At 38.4% G+C, this 17,451-nt stretch overlaps 1 protein-coding gene across 1 annotated transcript; it reads left to right on the top strand.

Moving 5' to 3' along the window:
* Window positions 1–12,662: 12,662 nt before the first annotated feature.
* Window positions 12,663–16,339, top strand: LOC110780786 (transcription factor bHLH94). Its single transcript, XM_021985100.2, has 3 exons — window positions 12,663–13,453; window positions 14,822–15,238; window positions 16,000–16,339. Exons 1-3 carry the CDS (start codon window positions 12,839–12,841, stop codon window positions 16,087–16,089), a joined length of 1,122 nt encoding a protein of 373 aa, XP_021840792.1. The 5' UTR covers window positions 12,663–12,838; the 3' UTR covers window positions 16,090–16,339.
* The last annotated feature ends 1,112 nt before the right edge of the window (window positions 16,340–17,451 follow it).

Here is a 17,451-nt window from a genome sequence, read left to right on the forward strand (position 1 = left end):
TCGCTGCTTGTAGACGTTGACGTGTCTGTATGGGTTGGACGTTCCGTCGTACAGGGTAGTCCAGATAGGGAGTCGGAGCTGGTGTGGGACCGTCACCCTGGCGATCGCCTCACAGAATGGCGATGCTGCATACCCGTCGGTTGGTTCCGTTTCCACAGGTGTGGGTGCCCCTGGCAGCTTGGTCATCAGCTTCAGCATCAGCGAGCATTGCTTCTTCATGTGGGTTTCCATCTTGTTCAGGCGCTTGGTTACGGGGTCCGGTGTTGCTTCATCTTCTTCTCCATGTGGCTCTTCGCTGTCGGACAGATCTTCGAAGTCATCAGTCATTTCGAATATCAATTTCTTCGGTTTTGCACCTGGCTTGTAACGTGACTGGTGCTTGGTACTTTTCACAGAGTCGAGCTCCTTCTGGAGGTTTTCAATGGATGCCCTTTCTTAGGCTGCTTTCATCTCTGCGAGCGTCATCTCTTCAGTAGACATGGTGTGAAGGGCGATTTTGTGTGAAACCTAGTTAATGTCCCCACAGACGACGCCAAACTGTTTATGCCAAATTTCGTCTAGGGGCGACTTTCGGCTAGGGTCGACACTAACTAAGCAATGAACGAATAAAGCAAATAAAAGAGACACGACATAGAGAAGTGTTGACGCGGAAAACCCAGGAATAAGGTAAAAAACCGCGCATAGCTATGAGGCTATCAATCCACTAAGTACCTTTTGTAATTTCTATGAGTGTTTATGCTTAATCGAAATAAGTGGTACAAGGAATTCCTTTAGAATATGAATGTAAATAATGCTTGAGTATTGAGAGCTTTCGTTCACTTTTCCCTTCTGATACGCTGTCGCCGTGCTTTTATACGCAGAACACAATGGCTTCGTTGGTTAGGAGAATCACTAGAAGGTAGGGATTTCCTATAGGCCGTTGCCCATTATCTTTTCCAGTCTCCAACAAATTCCCTATTCTTTGGTAAACCCTTGGACTCCTTCCGCTCACATAACGACGCAATCTATCTTGGGCTTTGGGCTTGGTTTTTGACCTATCTCCGCTTGTTTGCCTGTCGATCGTCGTTACTTCCTTGTCGCTAGTGCTTCGACGCTGGTCCTGTGTCGCCTGGGCCTCGTCGCCTGTCGTTTCACTTGACGTGTCTGCTTGGCGCGATGTTTCCTGCGACACGACAATACCTGGGTGACACAACATGATCAAACGTCAAAGCAGTTATGTCGTTAGTCCAAAAAGTGGGATAACATTTATCATTGCCTAGATATTAAAACTAAGAAAATCATTCTCTCTCGCCATGTTATTTTTGATGAAACAGTATTTCCCAATTCTTCAAATTATTCACCTAAAGCTAGAGAATTTGATTTCTTCGTTCCTGATAGTGAGTTTGTGAGTCCACCTCCCCTTCTTCAGTACACGGCCCAGCCTTCCCCTATCACCACTAGGCCCAACTTCCCCTTTTCTGGTGACTCACCAACCCACACTCTTTCCAATCCCTGCACTACTCCTATAGTACAGCCCGTCCCACGGGACTTGTTTCCCTCGCCAATTGCTGGCTCATCTTCTGGGCCTGGCCCAGTTTCCCCTCTCTCTACTCCACTGCAAGTTTGGAATGGGAAGAATAGGCAACCGATGGACCGTGGGCCTGTTCAATCAACTACGGCCCATCCCTTTCCTACCCACCCATCTTCTATGGAGTTGTCTTCGGCAGCCCACTCCCCACTTTCTATTTCTCAACCCACGCCACATCACATTGATCCACCACCGCTACTTCAGCCAACACCGCTTCAGCCCACTCACACTATGAGGACTCGGTCCAAGTCGGGTATTTTTAGGCTAAATTCGAAATATGCAAACCTCGTTTTGTTAGCTTCGTCCACACCTAAAATATCACCCATTCCAAAATCTCCTTTGGTTTCTTTACAGGACCCTAACTGGTTTAATGCCATGAGTGATGAGTATAATGCCATGATTGATACACATACATGGGATTTGGTTCCGCGTCCTGTGGATGCGAATGTTATTAGGTGTTTGTGGGTGTTTACTCACAAAGAGAAATCAAATGGGGACTTTGAGTGTCATAAGGCCATATTGGTGGCTAATGGTAAAGGGAAGGAGGTTGGTATCGATTGTGGTGAGACTTTTAGTCCGGTTGTGAAACCGACTACGATCCGTACGGTTCTCAGTTTGGCTTTTTCTAGACAATGGTCTATTCATCAGCTTGATGTGAAAAATGCTTTTCTACATGGGCATTTGCAGGAGACAGTTTATATGCACCAGCCACCCGATTTTGTTAATCCTGACAAGCCTAAGAATGTATGTCTTCTCCGTAGGTCTATTTATGGGCTGAAACAGGCTCCCCGGGCTTGGTATCAGTGTTTTGCGACTTACATCATTTCTCTGGGGTTTGTCAACAGTAACAGTGATACTTCATTATTCATCTACCACCATGGTACGGATACTGCTTATCTTTTGTTGTATGTTGATGATATTATTCTTGCTTGTTCTTCTGACACTCTTCGGACGAGTATCTTTGCCCGTCTTAGTTCTGAGTTTGCCATGAAGGACCTTGGTCCCCTCTCTTATTTCCTTGGTATTTCGGTCTCCCGCACAAAGGAGAACATGTTCTTGTGTCAACGTAAATATGCACAGGAAATTCTTGCTCGTGCTGACATGTCCGCATGTAAATCAGCTGCTACTCCCGTTGACACTAAGTCCAAACTTAGTGCTAAGGGAAACCGAATGCTGACCCTTCCTTCTATCATCAGCTTGCTGGGGCTCTTCAGTATCTCACTTTCACCCGCCCAGATATATCTTATGCGGTTCAGCAGGTGTGTTTATTCATGTACGACCCTCGTGAACCTCATCTACATGCTTTGAAGCGTGTCCTCCGTTATATCAAAGGTACTCTAGACTTTGGCATGCACTTCTGTTCTACTCTTGCTACTGGTCTGGTATCTTATACGGATGTTGATTGGGGTGGTTGTCCGGACACACGCCGGTCTACTTCTGGGTATTGTGTATTTCTTGGTGATAATCTTATTTCTTAGTCGTCTAAACGACAAGCTACTTTGTCTCGTTCCAGTGCTGAGGCGCAGTATAGAGGCGTTGCTAACGTCGTCGCAGAAACGACGTGGATTCGGAACTTGCTACTTGAGCTCCATTGCCCTCACAAACGGGCAACTGTGGTTTATTGTGATAACATTAGTGCGGTGTATATGTCCCATAATCCGGTATCATCAGCAAGAAGTCCACCAACAAGGAGTAAGGCATCCCCTTCCCCTTATACTTGGCCACCTCTACAGCCAAGTCATCCCCAATGCACTCTCTGACTATCTTCTGCGACGGCATGGTCGTCTCTCTAGCAACGTAAACAGGCCTACCCGTAAAGGACAAACCCATGAGAGTAGTGTATTCCTCGGGAGTGACGGTCATCTCCCCCCAAGGAAAGTGAAAAGTGTTGGTGGTATCCCACCACCACTCCAGAAGTAGGCGCACGAACCGCCTAAACACGTTAGGGCCCATGATCTCCCTAAAGACGCATATCGTCTGGTAAAAAGGACACGCCTCCACCGCGGCACGAGTCCGATCGTCCAGCTTCCCCAAGCACTCAACAAAGACCGATCCACCGTAAGGTCGACGAGTCGTATCTGTCCCAGCCTTCCCGGCACGAAACCGGGACACCACGTGATGCTCCAAGTCGTGGTGCAAGTCAATCCCGTCATAAACTATGGGGCCCAACCAAAGAGGCCCGTCCCCGGGGTCAGAACCCCCTCGGGACTCTAACGGAGGAGACGAAGAGGCATCCCTCATCCTCCGGGAACGCCGAGCACGGTAGGTACCCTCTCGCCTCATCGGACGAGAAGAAGCTATCCGAGGCTACAAGCAGTAATCTGAAGTATCCCCCTCAGTGGAGGATCCACTCCTATACGACATGCTATATTTCGCAAAAATACGAAGAAAAAAAATAAGGCAGCCATACCTCAAACCAAAAATGCAAAGCAGTTACGTTCTAAAATCCCAAATACAACAGACTAGTTGGCATCAAACAATTCCGTTCTCTAAATGGACATGCTACTAAGTTCGCAATAACTAACAAAAGTTTACGCATACGGAATCAACCGCGGACTAATCCAAACATCGAAATGATGCATTTCCTATCATCCATAGGCTATGTAATTGCGAGCAAAATATCAAGGAACACCTACATTGCATCCTAATGTCAATTCGTAGCACCCTTGGGGGCTAGTTTTGAACAAGCATAAAATCACCCAAAACCAACATACTTGCAAAAATTAACATGCTTAGGCACTTATACATGTCATAAACAACACATACAATCAAGAAATTGCAAGAAATTGGGGCAAACATCAAAAACCCCAATTCAATTTGAGGTTGAAAAAACATACAAATTTCTACTAAAAATCAAGCTAAAACGCAGTTAAAACTCCAAATTACTTACATATATGTGATTTAGATTGACTTGGGAATATTTTGGTGAAATAATCGTGCGAAACCGAGCAAAAATGGCGGAAAACGAGTGAGAGAAGTGAGAGAATGACGAGCAGCAGCAGCAGCAACAGCAGAAAAACGGCGAATGATCATGAACTACTCGGATATAGAGAGGACCTGCGCTGGAAATTTCCAGCGCACGCTTATTCCATTCCGACAAAATGTTGGGCCATTCAGCCCATATTCCTTATCAAATAACCACCTATACTTTTTCGTTATGCTTCCGCGGAAAAGTAACGGTATTTCAAAAGTTTATATCCGGGTGGCCCACTGATAGGCAACTGTGTCCAGAATCGCCGTAACCCACTTAGGTATTTTTATTTTATTCCAAAAAAAAAAAAAATGTTTTCAAAAGAAAAATTCGCATTCTGTAAAATAAGATATTCTTCAAAGTTTTGTGTTTCGTATCCCGGTTCCCGTTTTTAGGTTTATTCATTCTTAGCTAAAAAATGTCAAAGTTTTGTGTTCCGTATCCCGGTTCCCGTTTTTAGGTTTATTCATTCCTAGCTAAAAAATGTCAAAGTTTTGTGTTCCGTATCATGGTTTCCGATTTTAGGTTTATTCATTCCTAGCTAAAAAATGTCAAAGTTTTGTGTTTCGTATCCCGGTTCCCGTTTTAAGGTTTATTCATTCCTTGCTATAAAAATGTCAAAATTTTAAGGTTTATTCATTCCTTGCTAAAAAGTGTCAAAGTTTTAAGGTTTATTCATTCCTTGCTAAAAAAATGTCAAAGTTTTAAGGTTTATTCATTTCTTGATAAAAAATGTCAAAGTTTTAAGGTTTATTCATTCCTTGCTAAAAAAAGTCAAAGTTTTAAGGTTTATTCATTCCTTGCTAAAAAATGTCATTTCATTCCCGAAAAGTCAAAGCTAAGTGTCCATTTTCGAAAAGCTCTACCTATCAAAGTTGAACGTCTTCAATGACTCTGTGAGAGGACCGTTCAGGTCAGTAAGTTCCCAATGACTCGTGAGGAAACTATTGACATTTCCAGTGATGACCCTTCAGTCAAATGTTATCAATCGGGGTCTCGCGAGACCCTCGTAAAAACTTAGTTTCAACCAAGCTAGGTCACAGACGCATTCCGTCTACTAATACTTTGATTGTCATCTTGCTCAGACTCAATCAAACTGGGGGCTAACTGTAGATGCCTACATTTGTCCCTAGGCCCGACACGGTGTGTTCGATGATGAAACCAAACACCGCTTGACTAAGCTTTCCTAAGTATGCGACGAACGATCCTGACTGACTGATAATCCCGTAAACCACATTTCCATTTTTAGAAACTGCTATTTATAGTAACTTCTATTCTTAAAACGTTGCTTAAAATAGTAACCATGTAAAATAAAATAACTAAGTGTTTGAATCGCCTTACGATTCATCATTAAGTACGGACTAAGAGTTGTAGTCCAACTTGTGTTCCTAAAGGATAGAAAACGTGATAAGACTCGGCAAAACCCGATAAAGGCTGGAAAAGTAGACTAAAACACCAGCGCTGGAAAATTCCAGCTGGCTTTCCAAGCGCTACTATTTTCCAGAGCACAAACCTTAAGCGCTGAAAACTTCCAGCGCTGCAGTTTGCTTCTTATACAATCACGCAAAAAGATAGAATTGTCCAGCTGTCACCAAAACAATCAGGCGCACAAATGTCCAGCGCTAGAAATAACAAGCGCTCTTGATCCAAGCGCTGGAATTTTCTAGCGCTCAGCAAATCTCAGTTGGAAAATTCCCATTCCGAAATTTTATCTTATTCTGGCCTATTTTACTATAAATAGGGCCTCTGAGAATCGGAAAATATATAACAACAATTCCAACCCTGAACCCTTAAGCTTGAGTATTGACGAAGCTTTCTAAGTCCCGATTTAAGTGTCTTCTGCTTTAACACACTGTTAAGCAGACCCTGTCGGCACGATCACCTGCTCACCAAATACTGTCGAAGTGCTGCTGAAATCTAAACACAAATCCTTAAGCCTAAAATACTCAAAACACTGGAAGAATCCTGCCCCATAATCAGTCAGTCGTCGGAAAGTTCTAAAACCAGACGGAAAGCTAGCAAAGTCAAGTGGTAGGTGTTCCTGAGAACCGCAGTAAAGCCTACTCTTTGCTGTAACGTGAATTATATTTTTATTGCTCTCCCTGCCATATAAATTTGCTAACTTTAATCTGTTATATTGCCCACGCCTAAATCAGATAATACTTGGACAAATCGGTTTATTATTAAGCTCCTTGAATCAACCTAAATCAGCTTTTGACATCTGTTTAGTAATATATGTGCATTAAAATCAATCACATAGTAGTAATGTAGCATAACACATGTCCCATCATCGTCACAATTGAACTAGTAAGGACCGCGCCGCGTGGGCTAATGCTGTCACTCCCCGTATTAGTAAACGTCCCCCGAACTCCCAATTTTTGCTCCGCTGGATGTACGTTGAGGGATCTCCACGCCAGGTATCACAAGGGAATCTATGGCCTTTGTGAATCATACATGTTTGCACTCCAGGCATGTCACGATAACCGGGTTTTGTCAGTTTTTTTATAACGGAATGGCGACTCCTAAAGACTGGTAAAAAGAGGCTAACGCCCACAGTTAGTCCCTATTTACCTAATATGCTTGCCACATCCAGAAGAGGGAATTTTCGACCCCCTCACACTTATGTGTCATGATTTAAATTGGAAAGTAAAATATTTAACTTATATAATCTATTATACATGTTAGGAAAAAGGTAGAAAAATCTTAATATTCTAATTTGTTTCTTTTTTTATATCGACTACCTTATTTACATTTTTTCATAGTAAAAATATCGCATTAATAGTAAAAATATTATGATGAAGCATAGCCTACGTGGCGCTTATATATACCAATTAAACGTCGACACCTAAGATTGCGACAACTAAATGTTATCGCAACTTGCAACATTTATCATCACCCTTGTTTGATAAACAAACAGTAATAAATTGTAGAACGAATTTGCATGAAATATTGCAAGGAATTTAGAATAATATTCATTATCAGATATGATGACGGAACTCCATCCCAAACACACATTTTTGGATAAGAGTTACTTGAATTCTACACCTTGTATATTATTAAAAAAAAATAGGTCTATATTATGAATATGCAAGTGTAACGCGTTCTAGTTCTTAATTGTATAGATAACCTATATACTTACATAGTTACATTGGATAAGAATTACTAGTACTTAGCTCCACCCTCGAGTCTTATATTATTGAAATTAATACGTATTCCGTACATGACATAGTTTATTTGTGGAAAATGCCAAATTAAAATCATGTTAGGTCTATATAAACAACGTATAATAGTTTGTTTGTCGAAACTCGAAAGTAAGGCTGAAGCTACGTTACTACGTTAGTATGGAAATAAGGTAAGATCCCATGTTATCGGACGTATGCCATTTGCTACAATATTAATATTATATCACAAGCTAATTATAATTAGCGTTTCCCCTAATTCGTACATATATACTTTGAGCCTTAAAATATTTGACAAAAGATTCCCACTGTTTTATATGGTTGTTCTTTTCAAAAACACACAATAAAGTTACTCCCTTCATTACTAATTAAAAGAATGAAATCTCTTGTTAGAAAAATCGAACTAATACAACTAGTTTGACTCTTTGTCCAAATATAGTACGTAATTATAAAATACTTGTATTTGATAGACAAATGTTCTCGTATTTATCTAGCTAGATCAATTTGTCAGACTTCTTGATATAATAATTAATTTGCAAAATATTAAATATATTTGGTTTTTGGATTGAATAGGTTATGAAAGACATGCAAGATCGACAAAATGATCCAGTTAATTAGGCTACTTTGACACTTAAATTAGTTGGTCAATACCTTGTTAAAATATGAGTTTAATTCTTTCGCCAAGATCTTCTTTCGCCAAGATATATTGTCTTAATTTACGTTACTATATTATACATAAGTTTTTGGAATTCAATCTTTTGATTGGTTAGGATACTTTTAATATTACATAAAACTATAATAGTGTAAATGCATTACGATTCCTTCATTTTTCATTTACTATTCATGTGTCAAACTTAAAAGGCTTTGATTGTTTTATGTACAGTAACTTATACTCCGTATATTGGTGTAATATTAAACATTATGATAAAATATTATTCATTTCAATATAAGCATAACTTTAAAACATACAACTTTGTTGATTAGTATATTATTCAGATCCAATACACAAGCATTTGATCCGAAATACCCTACAATGATTATCCAACTACAACAATAAATTTAGTTTATTCGATTTTAATCATAGGATTGTAGCTGCTTTATTTAGTTTTGCAATCTGTGGGCGCTTTATAGTAAGAACTGTCCAAACTTTGGGAGTTTTCACCAAAAAGAATATAATCATTATTATGCTATAATGTCTGTTTTCTAAAACTAATCATTTCTAACATGAATTAATTTTATAAAGTTTGTACTACAAGATTGCGTAACCATGCACACACATTGTGTTCTTTCAACATTTTACTTAACGGACATTCTATTCCCATTTATCTTTCTTACTTTATTTGGAATGTAAGCTTTAATAATCATACTTTATTATTATTGATTTCTGGCACAACTCATTGTTACTAGAATATAGAAAATCATTATTCTCACAATTAATGAGCAAAGTCGGTGTTAAAGGTTTACAAGGTGAGGCTGTGAGCACGGGGCTATAAAGCCCTAAAATTTATGTGCCTAAAATCATAAATAAATCTATTGTTTACGCAAATGATAAGGAGAAATATTTGTGTTCACTGCATGGTAAATACGAAGTATATATAACACTACAAAAAATTGTACCATTATCGACGGGAAATCCTGTCGCTAAAGGTCAATAATCGTTGATTAATGACGACGAGATTTCCTGTCGCGAACCCGTCATAAAAAAGGCAGTCGTTAATGGAAAATCTCGTTGTTAACCCGTCGTAAAAGACATTTGCGACGGTTGTTCCCGTCTTTGTTTGGTTGTTAGCCCGTCGTAAAAGGGCTTTTGCGACGGAATTTTTGACCCGTCGTAATTAGGTTGTCATTAAAGATACAAATTCTTGTAGTGCTATTAGTACGTTGGCTCGAAGTTGATAAAAAAATTTAACAATCTATTAGTACGAGTTGATTTTGAGTTTGAGTTCGAATTTTGTTTCGCAATGCTTTGGTTGGAATTATGAAAAAGCCCAAACTTCTAAAACCGTACATGAACCGTTTTGTGTTTGCCAACATAATTTATTTTACGATTTATGTATGTCGTTCAATGATTCAATCTGGGTCATTGTCTGGTACACTATATTTTTATATGGAATCTTGATAAAGCTGAAATATGCTCAGTTATTATTTTGTACTGTGCAATTGCAAGTTGCGTTAGTCTATTTGTTTACTACGTTACTGTAGCAGGTTGGTTTGTAGTGATACTTGTTATTAACTTAAATCGGTTTGTTTTTGCTGTTCCCTATAATCTAGATCACCTTCTCGAGATAAACTGTACAAATTTGTACGGAGTATTGTAATACCGGAATATCCTTGTATTAGGATAAAGCCGTATTATAATCGATCTTTACATACTTGTATTGTATTTCTTTTGGTGTATAGAGATTAGAGAGCGAGTATAAACCACAAGTCCACAACGGAATAAACATGCTTCGAGCTGCTTAACGTAATCTTGAAAACTGACTTTTTGAATTAAATAAATCATACATAGTATTCCGAACAGCGTGGTTTGTATCAAACTATCAACTACAAGTTGGGTGATGTCGAAAGCATCAAGTGAGTTTTAAGAATTTGCATTGAGAGGCACATTTGTAGTTGATTGTTTGCTTTTATCCGAAAAAGCCATAAATGTCTTATGAATAGGGGAAATTCAAACATTTACCATGTACGGAGTACATACTATTATACTACATAGGCCCTAGTGTTTGCTGGTAGGCTAAAACGGCAAAACCTCATTGTTACATTGGTAGGCTAAAACAGCAAAATCTCATTTTTACATTAATAGTTTAATTTGAGTTTTGGGATTGAATATGACGTAGTACTCCGAGTAGTAGCTAGGGAGGGTGATAAATCGTTGCCCACCAACGGCCAAAAAGCCCATACAAGGGAAAATTAGTGTTTTTGCATAATATTTTGAAAAGTCAAACAAAGTAATTTAAAAGTTATTGTAAACGGAGATAAAACCAACAGTAACCAAGTTACCAATGACGTGCGAAACTTAATATAACAATGACAATATAATACATACCGAAAGACATCAACAACATCACCAAAGAAAGATTTTAACACAACAATGACAGATTTTGTACAAATGTTAACATGACAACTAGACCTGTCAAACGGGTCGGTCGGGTCGGGTTGTAAAAATTTACTTTCGGGTTCGGGTTGAATCGGGTCGGTCACTTTCGGGTTCGGGTTTACAAATGTTTGTTCAAGACCCAGAACTTTCGGGTTCGGGTCGACCCAACGGGTTGAGAGATTTTAAAACGCGCATTATATTTTCATTAATTTAGGTGAAAAATATACAAAATATTGGCACAAGTTAACAAATTTTCCTACGAAAGTTTATATTTTGTCAAATTCAATCATAAAATGGCGTATAATTCAAATTAAAATCATATTACACAGAACAATAGTAAAAACAACGTGTCTTTTATGCTTAAATTTTCTCATAATCTCATTTATTACTATAAATACAATGATTTTCAATCGGTCGGGTCTAAAACGGGTTCGGTCGGGTTTTGACCCATTCCTTTTCGGGTTGTTCGGGTTCGGATAAAATCGGGTTACGGGTCACAAAATCTTGTTCAGGACCCAGTATTTTCGGGTCGGGTTCGGGTCGGTTTTCGGGTCGGGTCGATTTTTGACAGCTCTAATGACAACACATTTACCCATTCGTTTAAGTAGACCACGGTTATTTTAGTAATGATTTTCATTTATCTTTTTTTGTGTGTGTGCGCTGGAAATGGGCTAGGTGTTAAGACTTAAGATAGTACAACACACATGTGGAGTTGAGACTAATTAATCTCTTGCATTGAAGAAGAAAGGAGGAGGACAAACATACTAAGGGTGCGTTTGGTTGGGGGTAATAATCAAAGGGAATGAGAATGGATTGTAATCATTCCCTTTGTTGTTGTTTGTTAGACCTCTTTTATCATTCCCTTTACCCTTTTTTCTTTTTGAGTTTACCCTAAAACCCTCTACACTCATTCCCCACCCCCCCCCCCCCAAGACTTTTGCATTCCCTTTCCTCTCTTTACTTCCCCCACCTCCTCTCTCTCTCCTCTAACCCTAGATCTAAACTCCGACCACCTGACCACCAAGCTCCGGCTGCCTTCACCATCGTCGACCACCGTCACCGACCATCTACACCGACACATACACACCTGCTCAGATCAGCCACGCCGAAGGGAGGGGGAGGGGCGACGACAGAGGGGAGAGGGAAAAGGAGGGGGAGTGGCGGCGACGAAGGGGAGGGGGAGAAAGAGTGGCAGCGACGAAGGGGAGGGGGAGAAAGAGTGGCAGCGACGAGGGGAGGGGGAGGAGTGGACAGCGACAGAGGGAGAGGGAGTGGCGGCGACGTGGGGAGGGAGAGAAGGATAGGACATCGACAGAGGGGGAGAGAGAAGGAGGGACGGTGTCAGAGGAGAAGGGGACGGAGGGCCGGCGACGGCGGCGGGCGGCGACAAAAGGGTGGTGAGAGAGGAGATGAATGAAAAATGAATAAAACCATCCCAAACAATTTTTTACATCAAAGGGAATGATTTCCATTCCCCTTCTATCCCATTCTTGATTCCATTCCGTTTACCCTGTGCGAACCAAACGCACCCTAAAACTAAAGGACTACTCCTCCATTTACCAATTGATTTTAACATAAACCCATGTCAATCTATTTTTTAACGGACGGTATCCGAATCAAATATATTCCGATATTCGGTTGAGCTGGACTCGGCCCAATGATGAAATATATCACTTACATTACCAACATCATACTGAGTATATTCTATGAGAACACTAATGCAGTCCTTTTTACCCAACTGATTACAAAAAAGAAAACAAATTAAAAAACAAGAGTAGCCAAAGAATTTTCACGTGCAATATATGCTGTACTACAAGAGGTAATGACCCTATAAAATCCCCCCAACACACTTTTAAAGAAACCACAAAATTAAGTCGAAATCCTAATCCTTTTCCTTTTCCTTTTCCTTTTCCTTTTGCCTTTTGTTAACAAGAAAGAGAGCTAGCTAGAGCCTGAGCCTGAGCCTGGTAAAGGATCGGAGGAGAGAGAAAAAGGAGCAATTTGGGTTCGGCGAGTGAAAAGCGATGGCGCTAGAAGCAGCCGTATATCAACAAGACCCTTTTAGCATTAATAATAACAACAAAGATCTCTACCCTTTATTATTAGAACCTTATTGGTCCGATCATACCAATAATTTTACCAATAATAATAATAATGATTGTTTTTTCCCTTATTTCAAACTCCAAGATCATTCTTATGATTCTTACTTACTTGATAGCAATAATCAACTAGATTTTGATTATTATTCTTATAATAGTAATACTAATCATGAGATTATCAACCATGATGGTATAAGTATTATTCCTCCTTCTACTCCTAGTACTTTAGTTAGTGATTTGCCACCTTTGAATAGTTATGATCATGAGTGTTGGGGCTTGGTTAACTCCTCTTCTCCCGACCAAGACCGGAATGCGGCAGCGGCGGAGGTGGAGGCGGAGGAGAATGGTTGTGGTTATGATTATGATGGTGGTCCTATGGTGAGGCCGAAGCAACGGCGTCGTGCACGAGCGAAGAAGAATCAAGAGGAGATTGAGAATCAAAGGATGACTCACATTGCTGTTGAAAGGAATCGTAGGAAGCAAATGAATGAGTACTTGAATGTGCTTAGATCTTTGATGCCTGACTCTTATGTTCAAAGGGTATGTACCTTTCTACCTCTCTTTTTTATTTTGTCTTTCTTTCTTAATTATTTTATTTACATTATTATTATGTACATTAGGCGTACGACCTTACTTGACCTTCCATGGTAATCGACTAACCGTACCCCTGTATTCTCGAGTTCTAAAAAAAAGTACACCAGGCCGGCCTCTTAACTAACGAGGGTTGATGTTGATGGAGGGTCAAATATATGTAGCATTTCGGTGTACAAAAAGTTACCACATCTTGCCTTCTGTTCGTATTTATTTGTCACGTTGCTAATAAAAAGAAATTGATGTGGAGTACAATAATGTTGTGCATAATTCTTTGAGAGGTGGATGTGAATTGAATGTGATCAAGGTAAGATACATAACACTACAAGAATCCGTGTTTTTACCGACCGCAATTCATGAATTTCTCTCCTCCTCCTAGTTTGTACTAACATAAAATCCAATTCTCTCTGTCGCGTTCTTTATTATTGACTAGCGTAAATTTAAGTAGGAACTAGGAAGAGTCATATTCATACATACGGAGTACAACTAGACAAGTATTTCTTACAGTATGTATCTAGTCGTAGTTACCTCCAGTTGCCGACCTATATTTACTGTGATGGGAACAGCCGCATTCCCATTTGTACAAAAATTAACTAAAGAGTATTTCATAAAGTTCAAATTTTAAACAAAAAAGACTTCTTTTGCTTTTGAGTTTTGATCTTCGGTCCCTAAAGTAAAGATACAACAATTACCCCTATTGTAAGTTTGTAACAATAGAATTTACCAAGTACATAGTTGATAGTTGTTTATTTGTCTTTAATTTTCACTCCCGTTACGGGTATAAAATTTCTAGACCAATCACTACGATATATAAGACACACGTTACTTGTTCGTATATAATATAATTCATGATATAATTGTTGTATGATACTTCAAATCTGTAATTGTTTTTCATTCACTCTCATTACAGGTATAAATTTTCTAGATCAACCACTGCGGTAAATAAGACATACGTTACTTGTTCGTATGTATAGTTAATAATATAAATCTTGTATGATAGTTTTACTACTTGATGATTTCACTAGTAGGACGCAAAGGGTAAACGTAGTATAGAGTAACATTTTAAATATACTACGTAGTAGTCCGTACTTGTGAGTAGAGCGTAACACTTGGTAACGTAGAGTGCGAAAATGAACTTTCGGACTTGTAATTGACAATGGATCGGATTTCTGTTCCTTTTTGAATGGATTGATAGATTAGCACAAATTTAAATTTGAAAAAAAAGGCAAGCTAGCATTGTGCGTGTAAGGCAGGCCAGTAAAAAAAGTAAAAGCTAAGAATTGCTTTATCTTTTCTTTTTGCATATACAAATTAAAGGGAGACCAAGCTTCAATAGTTGGAGCAGCAATAAACTTTGTGAAGGAGCTTGAACATAACCTACAAAGCCTTAGTGCTAAGAAGCAAATGAAAGAGAACGGTACCGATACCGATTCATCATCATCAAGCTCATCATCAATTATGCCCTTTGGTGAATTCTTCACCTTCCCACAATTCTCGTCTAGCAACAAAGGAACAAGTCAGGAGCCGCATCATGATCATGCTAGTGTTGAAGGTGGTGCCGATGTACAAGTCACAATGGTAGAGTGTCACGCACACCTTAAGATACGATTAAGGCGTCCACCTAAACAATTATCTAAGCTTATTTCTGGCTTCAATTCTTTAAGGCTCTCCGTACTACATCTCAATGTTAATACTGCTCATGATGGGGTTGTCCTTTACACTTTTAGTCTCAAGGTTTGTGTTCCATCCCTAACACTTTCTTAATCTTTATTTATTATATATTCCGGATCCTTTGCTTTTTCTATCTCATTTTCTCTTCATTTTCTTATTTAGATGGAAATATCTTACATGCATTATGGATGTATATATTCTTTTTTTTATTATTATTATTATTGTTATGTAAGATCTAGTATTATATTTTGAGTACTACTCCCTCTGTCGTGTAATACTCAACCTGTTTTGACTTTTTGCACTATTCACATAATTCACTTTGACCCTATTTTATTTATAGTATATGAAAACTAATGTTAGTATATAATATATTGTTAGCTTCATCTTAATATATACTTTCAAAATATTAATACTTTTTTAAGTTTTTATAATATGTAGTTAAAGAAATTGGTGGTCAAAGTAGTGCATTGGCAAGCGTGTCCGGTCAAAACATGTCGAGTATTAAGGGACATAAGGAGTACTTTTGTGGTTCTACGTGTCAGATTCTCAACATTTCAGCATCAATAATTGGTACTCGTACATAGATATATGTTTGGTCAAATATATTAAAAATTTGTACTACATATTAGATGATTAAATGATACCTGAAGATGAAGTCTTTGGTCCATTAAAGAATGTAATCAAGTCTAAGTAACAAATTTTAAATGCAAAAAAAAAGAATTTCATAAGAATATTTATTTTCCAATATTAGAAAGAATATAAGTACTACGTCTGTGGAAATAAAAATGTGAATCTCATATAAATATGGTATGTTGTTATTGCAGGTAGAAGCAGAGAGCAAGCTAAATTCAGTGGATGACATTGCAAGGGAAGTGTACCTGTTGCTAGGTAGGATTCAAGAAGAGGCTAGCTAATTTTATTTTTATTTTTATTTTTAACTTTTGATTAATTAGTATTTATGTGTCCTTTTTATTATTAAATAGAAGTCACTACCCTTATTAGCAGCTGGTTGTCCAATGATTCTCCCACAAATCTAAACATTTGAATCTTTTCTTCATCTTGTGATTAATCTTGTAGTATAATGTTTTTGTACTGCCAAATTACAATTAATGGCTAATTTTGTGATCACATTTTATCATTTATAAGCAAGAACTATGTTTATCATATTATCATGTCTTTCATTAATGAACTATCACCAAAATGCCAATTCATGTTTTAATTTTTGCTAGCATAAATGTGCTACGTGTCTCAACACAATCCGACCTGATATAAAATTGGTCGAAATAAAGTCTGAACGTGTAACTATTGCCTTGTATTATACGTTTTTTTGTTGCGAATGAGTTACGGGAGTAATACAAATTATACCATTAGTAATACACAGAGTATTACATAAGCCCTTATTCTTAACCATTACGTCAAGATCTCATCGATAATGTACGTAGTTGAACAAATTTCAAAGAGAATTGTTCTAAGTTATGGAAGGCAAAAAAATTAGACATTCCTAAATGAGCACTAATGGCAACAAAGGTAAATCTTGTTTCCAATTGTTTTTTCAATTTAAAAACAAAAGAAAGATTGTATTGGTTCATATTCTAGGGGGCCCCATAATGTATCACTCAGTCTGTGTGTCCGTCAAATGTTACATTAGGGATGCCCTACAAATTTAAATGTTGGTCAGAAAAATTGATGTTTGAATCCTGGCTAAAGAAAGTTGTGGTTGTTGATGAGTGGAAGAAACTGATCGAGTAGCTTAATTTGTTGGTAATGGTACGAGTAGTTTGTTATAGCAATTGACGTATCCCTTTGTGTCTACAATAACATTATTGGAGTAACTGGAGATGTATTACTATAAATGTTACACAGTTTGGGTGTGGTTGAGTCACGACATGTTGTGGCCGTCTTGTCGAGTTTGGTTGTAATGGGTCAATTTGTTTGTCTGAGTTGACCCAAGTCATTAGCTGCATGTTGAGTCATTTTAGATCAATCGACCCATAACCAGACTTATCGGTTCGTGTCTTATCAGGTTCAAATTTGTATAGGTTATGGGCCATAACTTATGGCAGATTTTTTTTTTGTGTTTAAGTCATAAGTCATCTTTCATTTCGAGGTCAATTGAATTTCGGTTGATTTTCAGGTCATATTTGAATTGATTAATGAATTATGGCAAATTATTCTAGGGTTGAGTCTATTATGGGTCAGGTGTATTGGGTACAACTACAAGTGTAAGCATTGAGTATCCTACTTAAAAAAAATGAAGCAAAGAGATTTTAGTTATA

Source organism: Spinacia oleracea, chromosome 4, assembly GCF_020520425.1.
Source record: "Spinacia oleracea cultivar Varoflay chromosome 4, BTI_SOV_V1, whole genome shotgun sequence".
Classification (NCBI taxonomy): domain Eukaryota; kingdom Viridiplantae; phylum Streptophyta; class Magnoliopsida; order Caryophyllales; family Amaranthaceae; genus Spinacia; species Spinacia oleracea.

Excerpts from the sequence above, each read along its gene's own strand:
- LOC110780786 (XM_021985100.2), top strand. The coding sequence starts at position 12,839 with ATGGCGCTAGAAGCAGCCGTATATCAACAAGACCCTTTTAGCATTAAT. Across the intron at positions 13,454-14,821 it reads CTGACTCTTATGTTCAAAGG|GGAGACCAAGCTTCAATAGT; the intron begins GTATGTACCTTT and ends TACAAATTAAAG. Across the intron at positions 15,239-15,999 it reads TTTACACTTTTAGTCTCAAG|GTAGAAGCAGAGAGCAAGCT; the intron begins GTTTGTGTTCCA and ends TTGTTATTGCAG.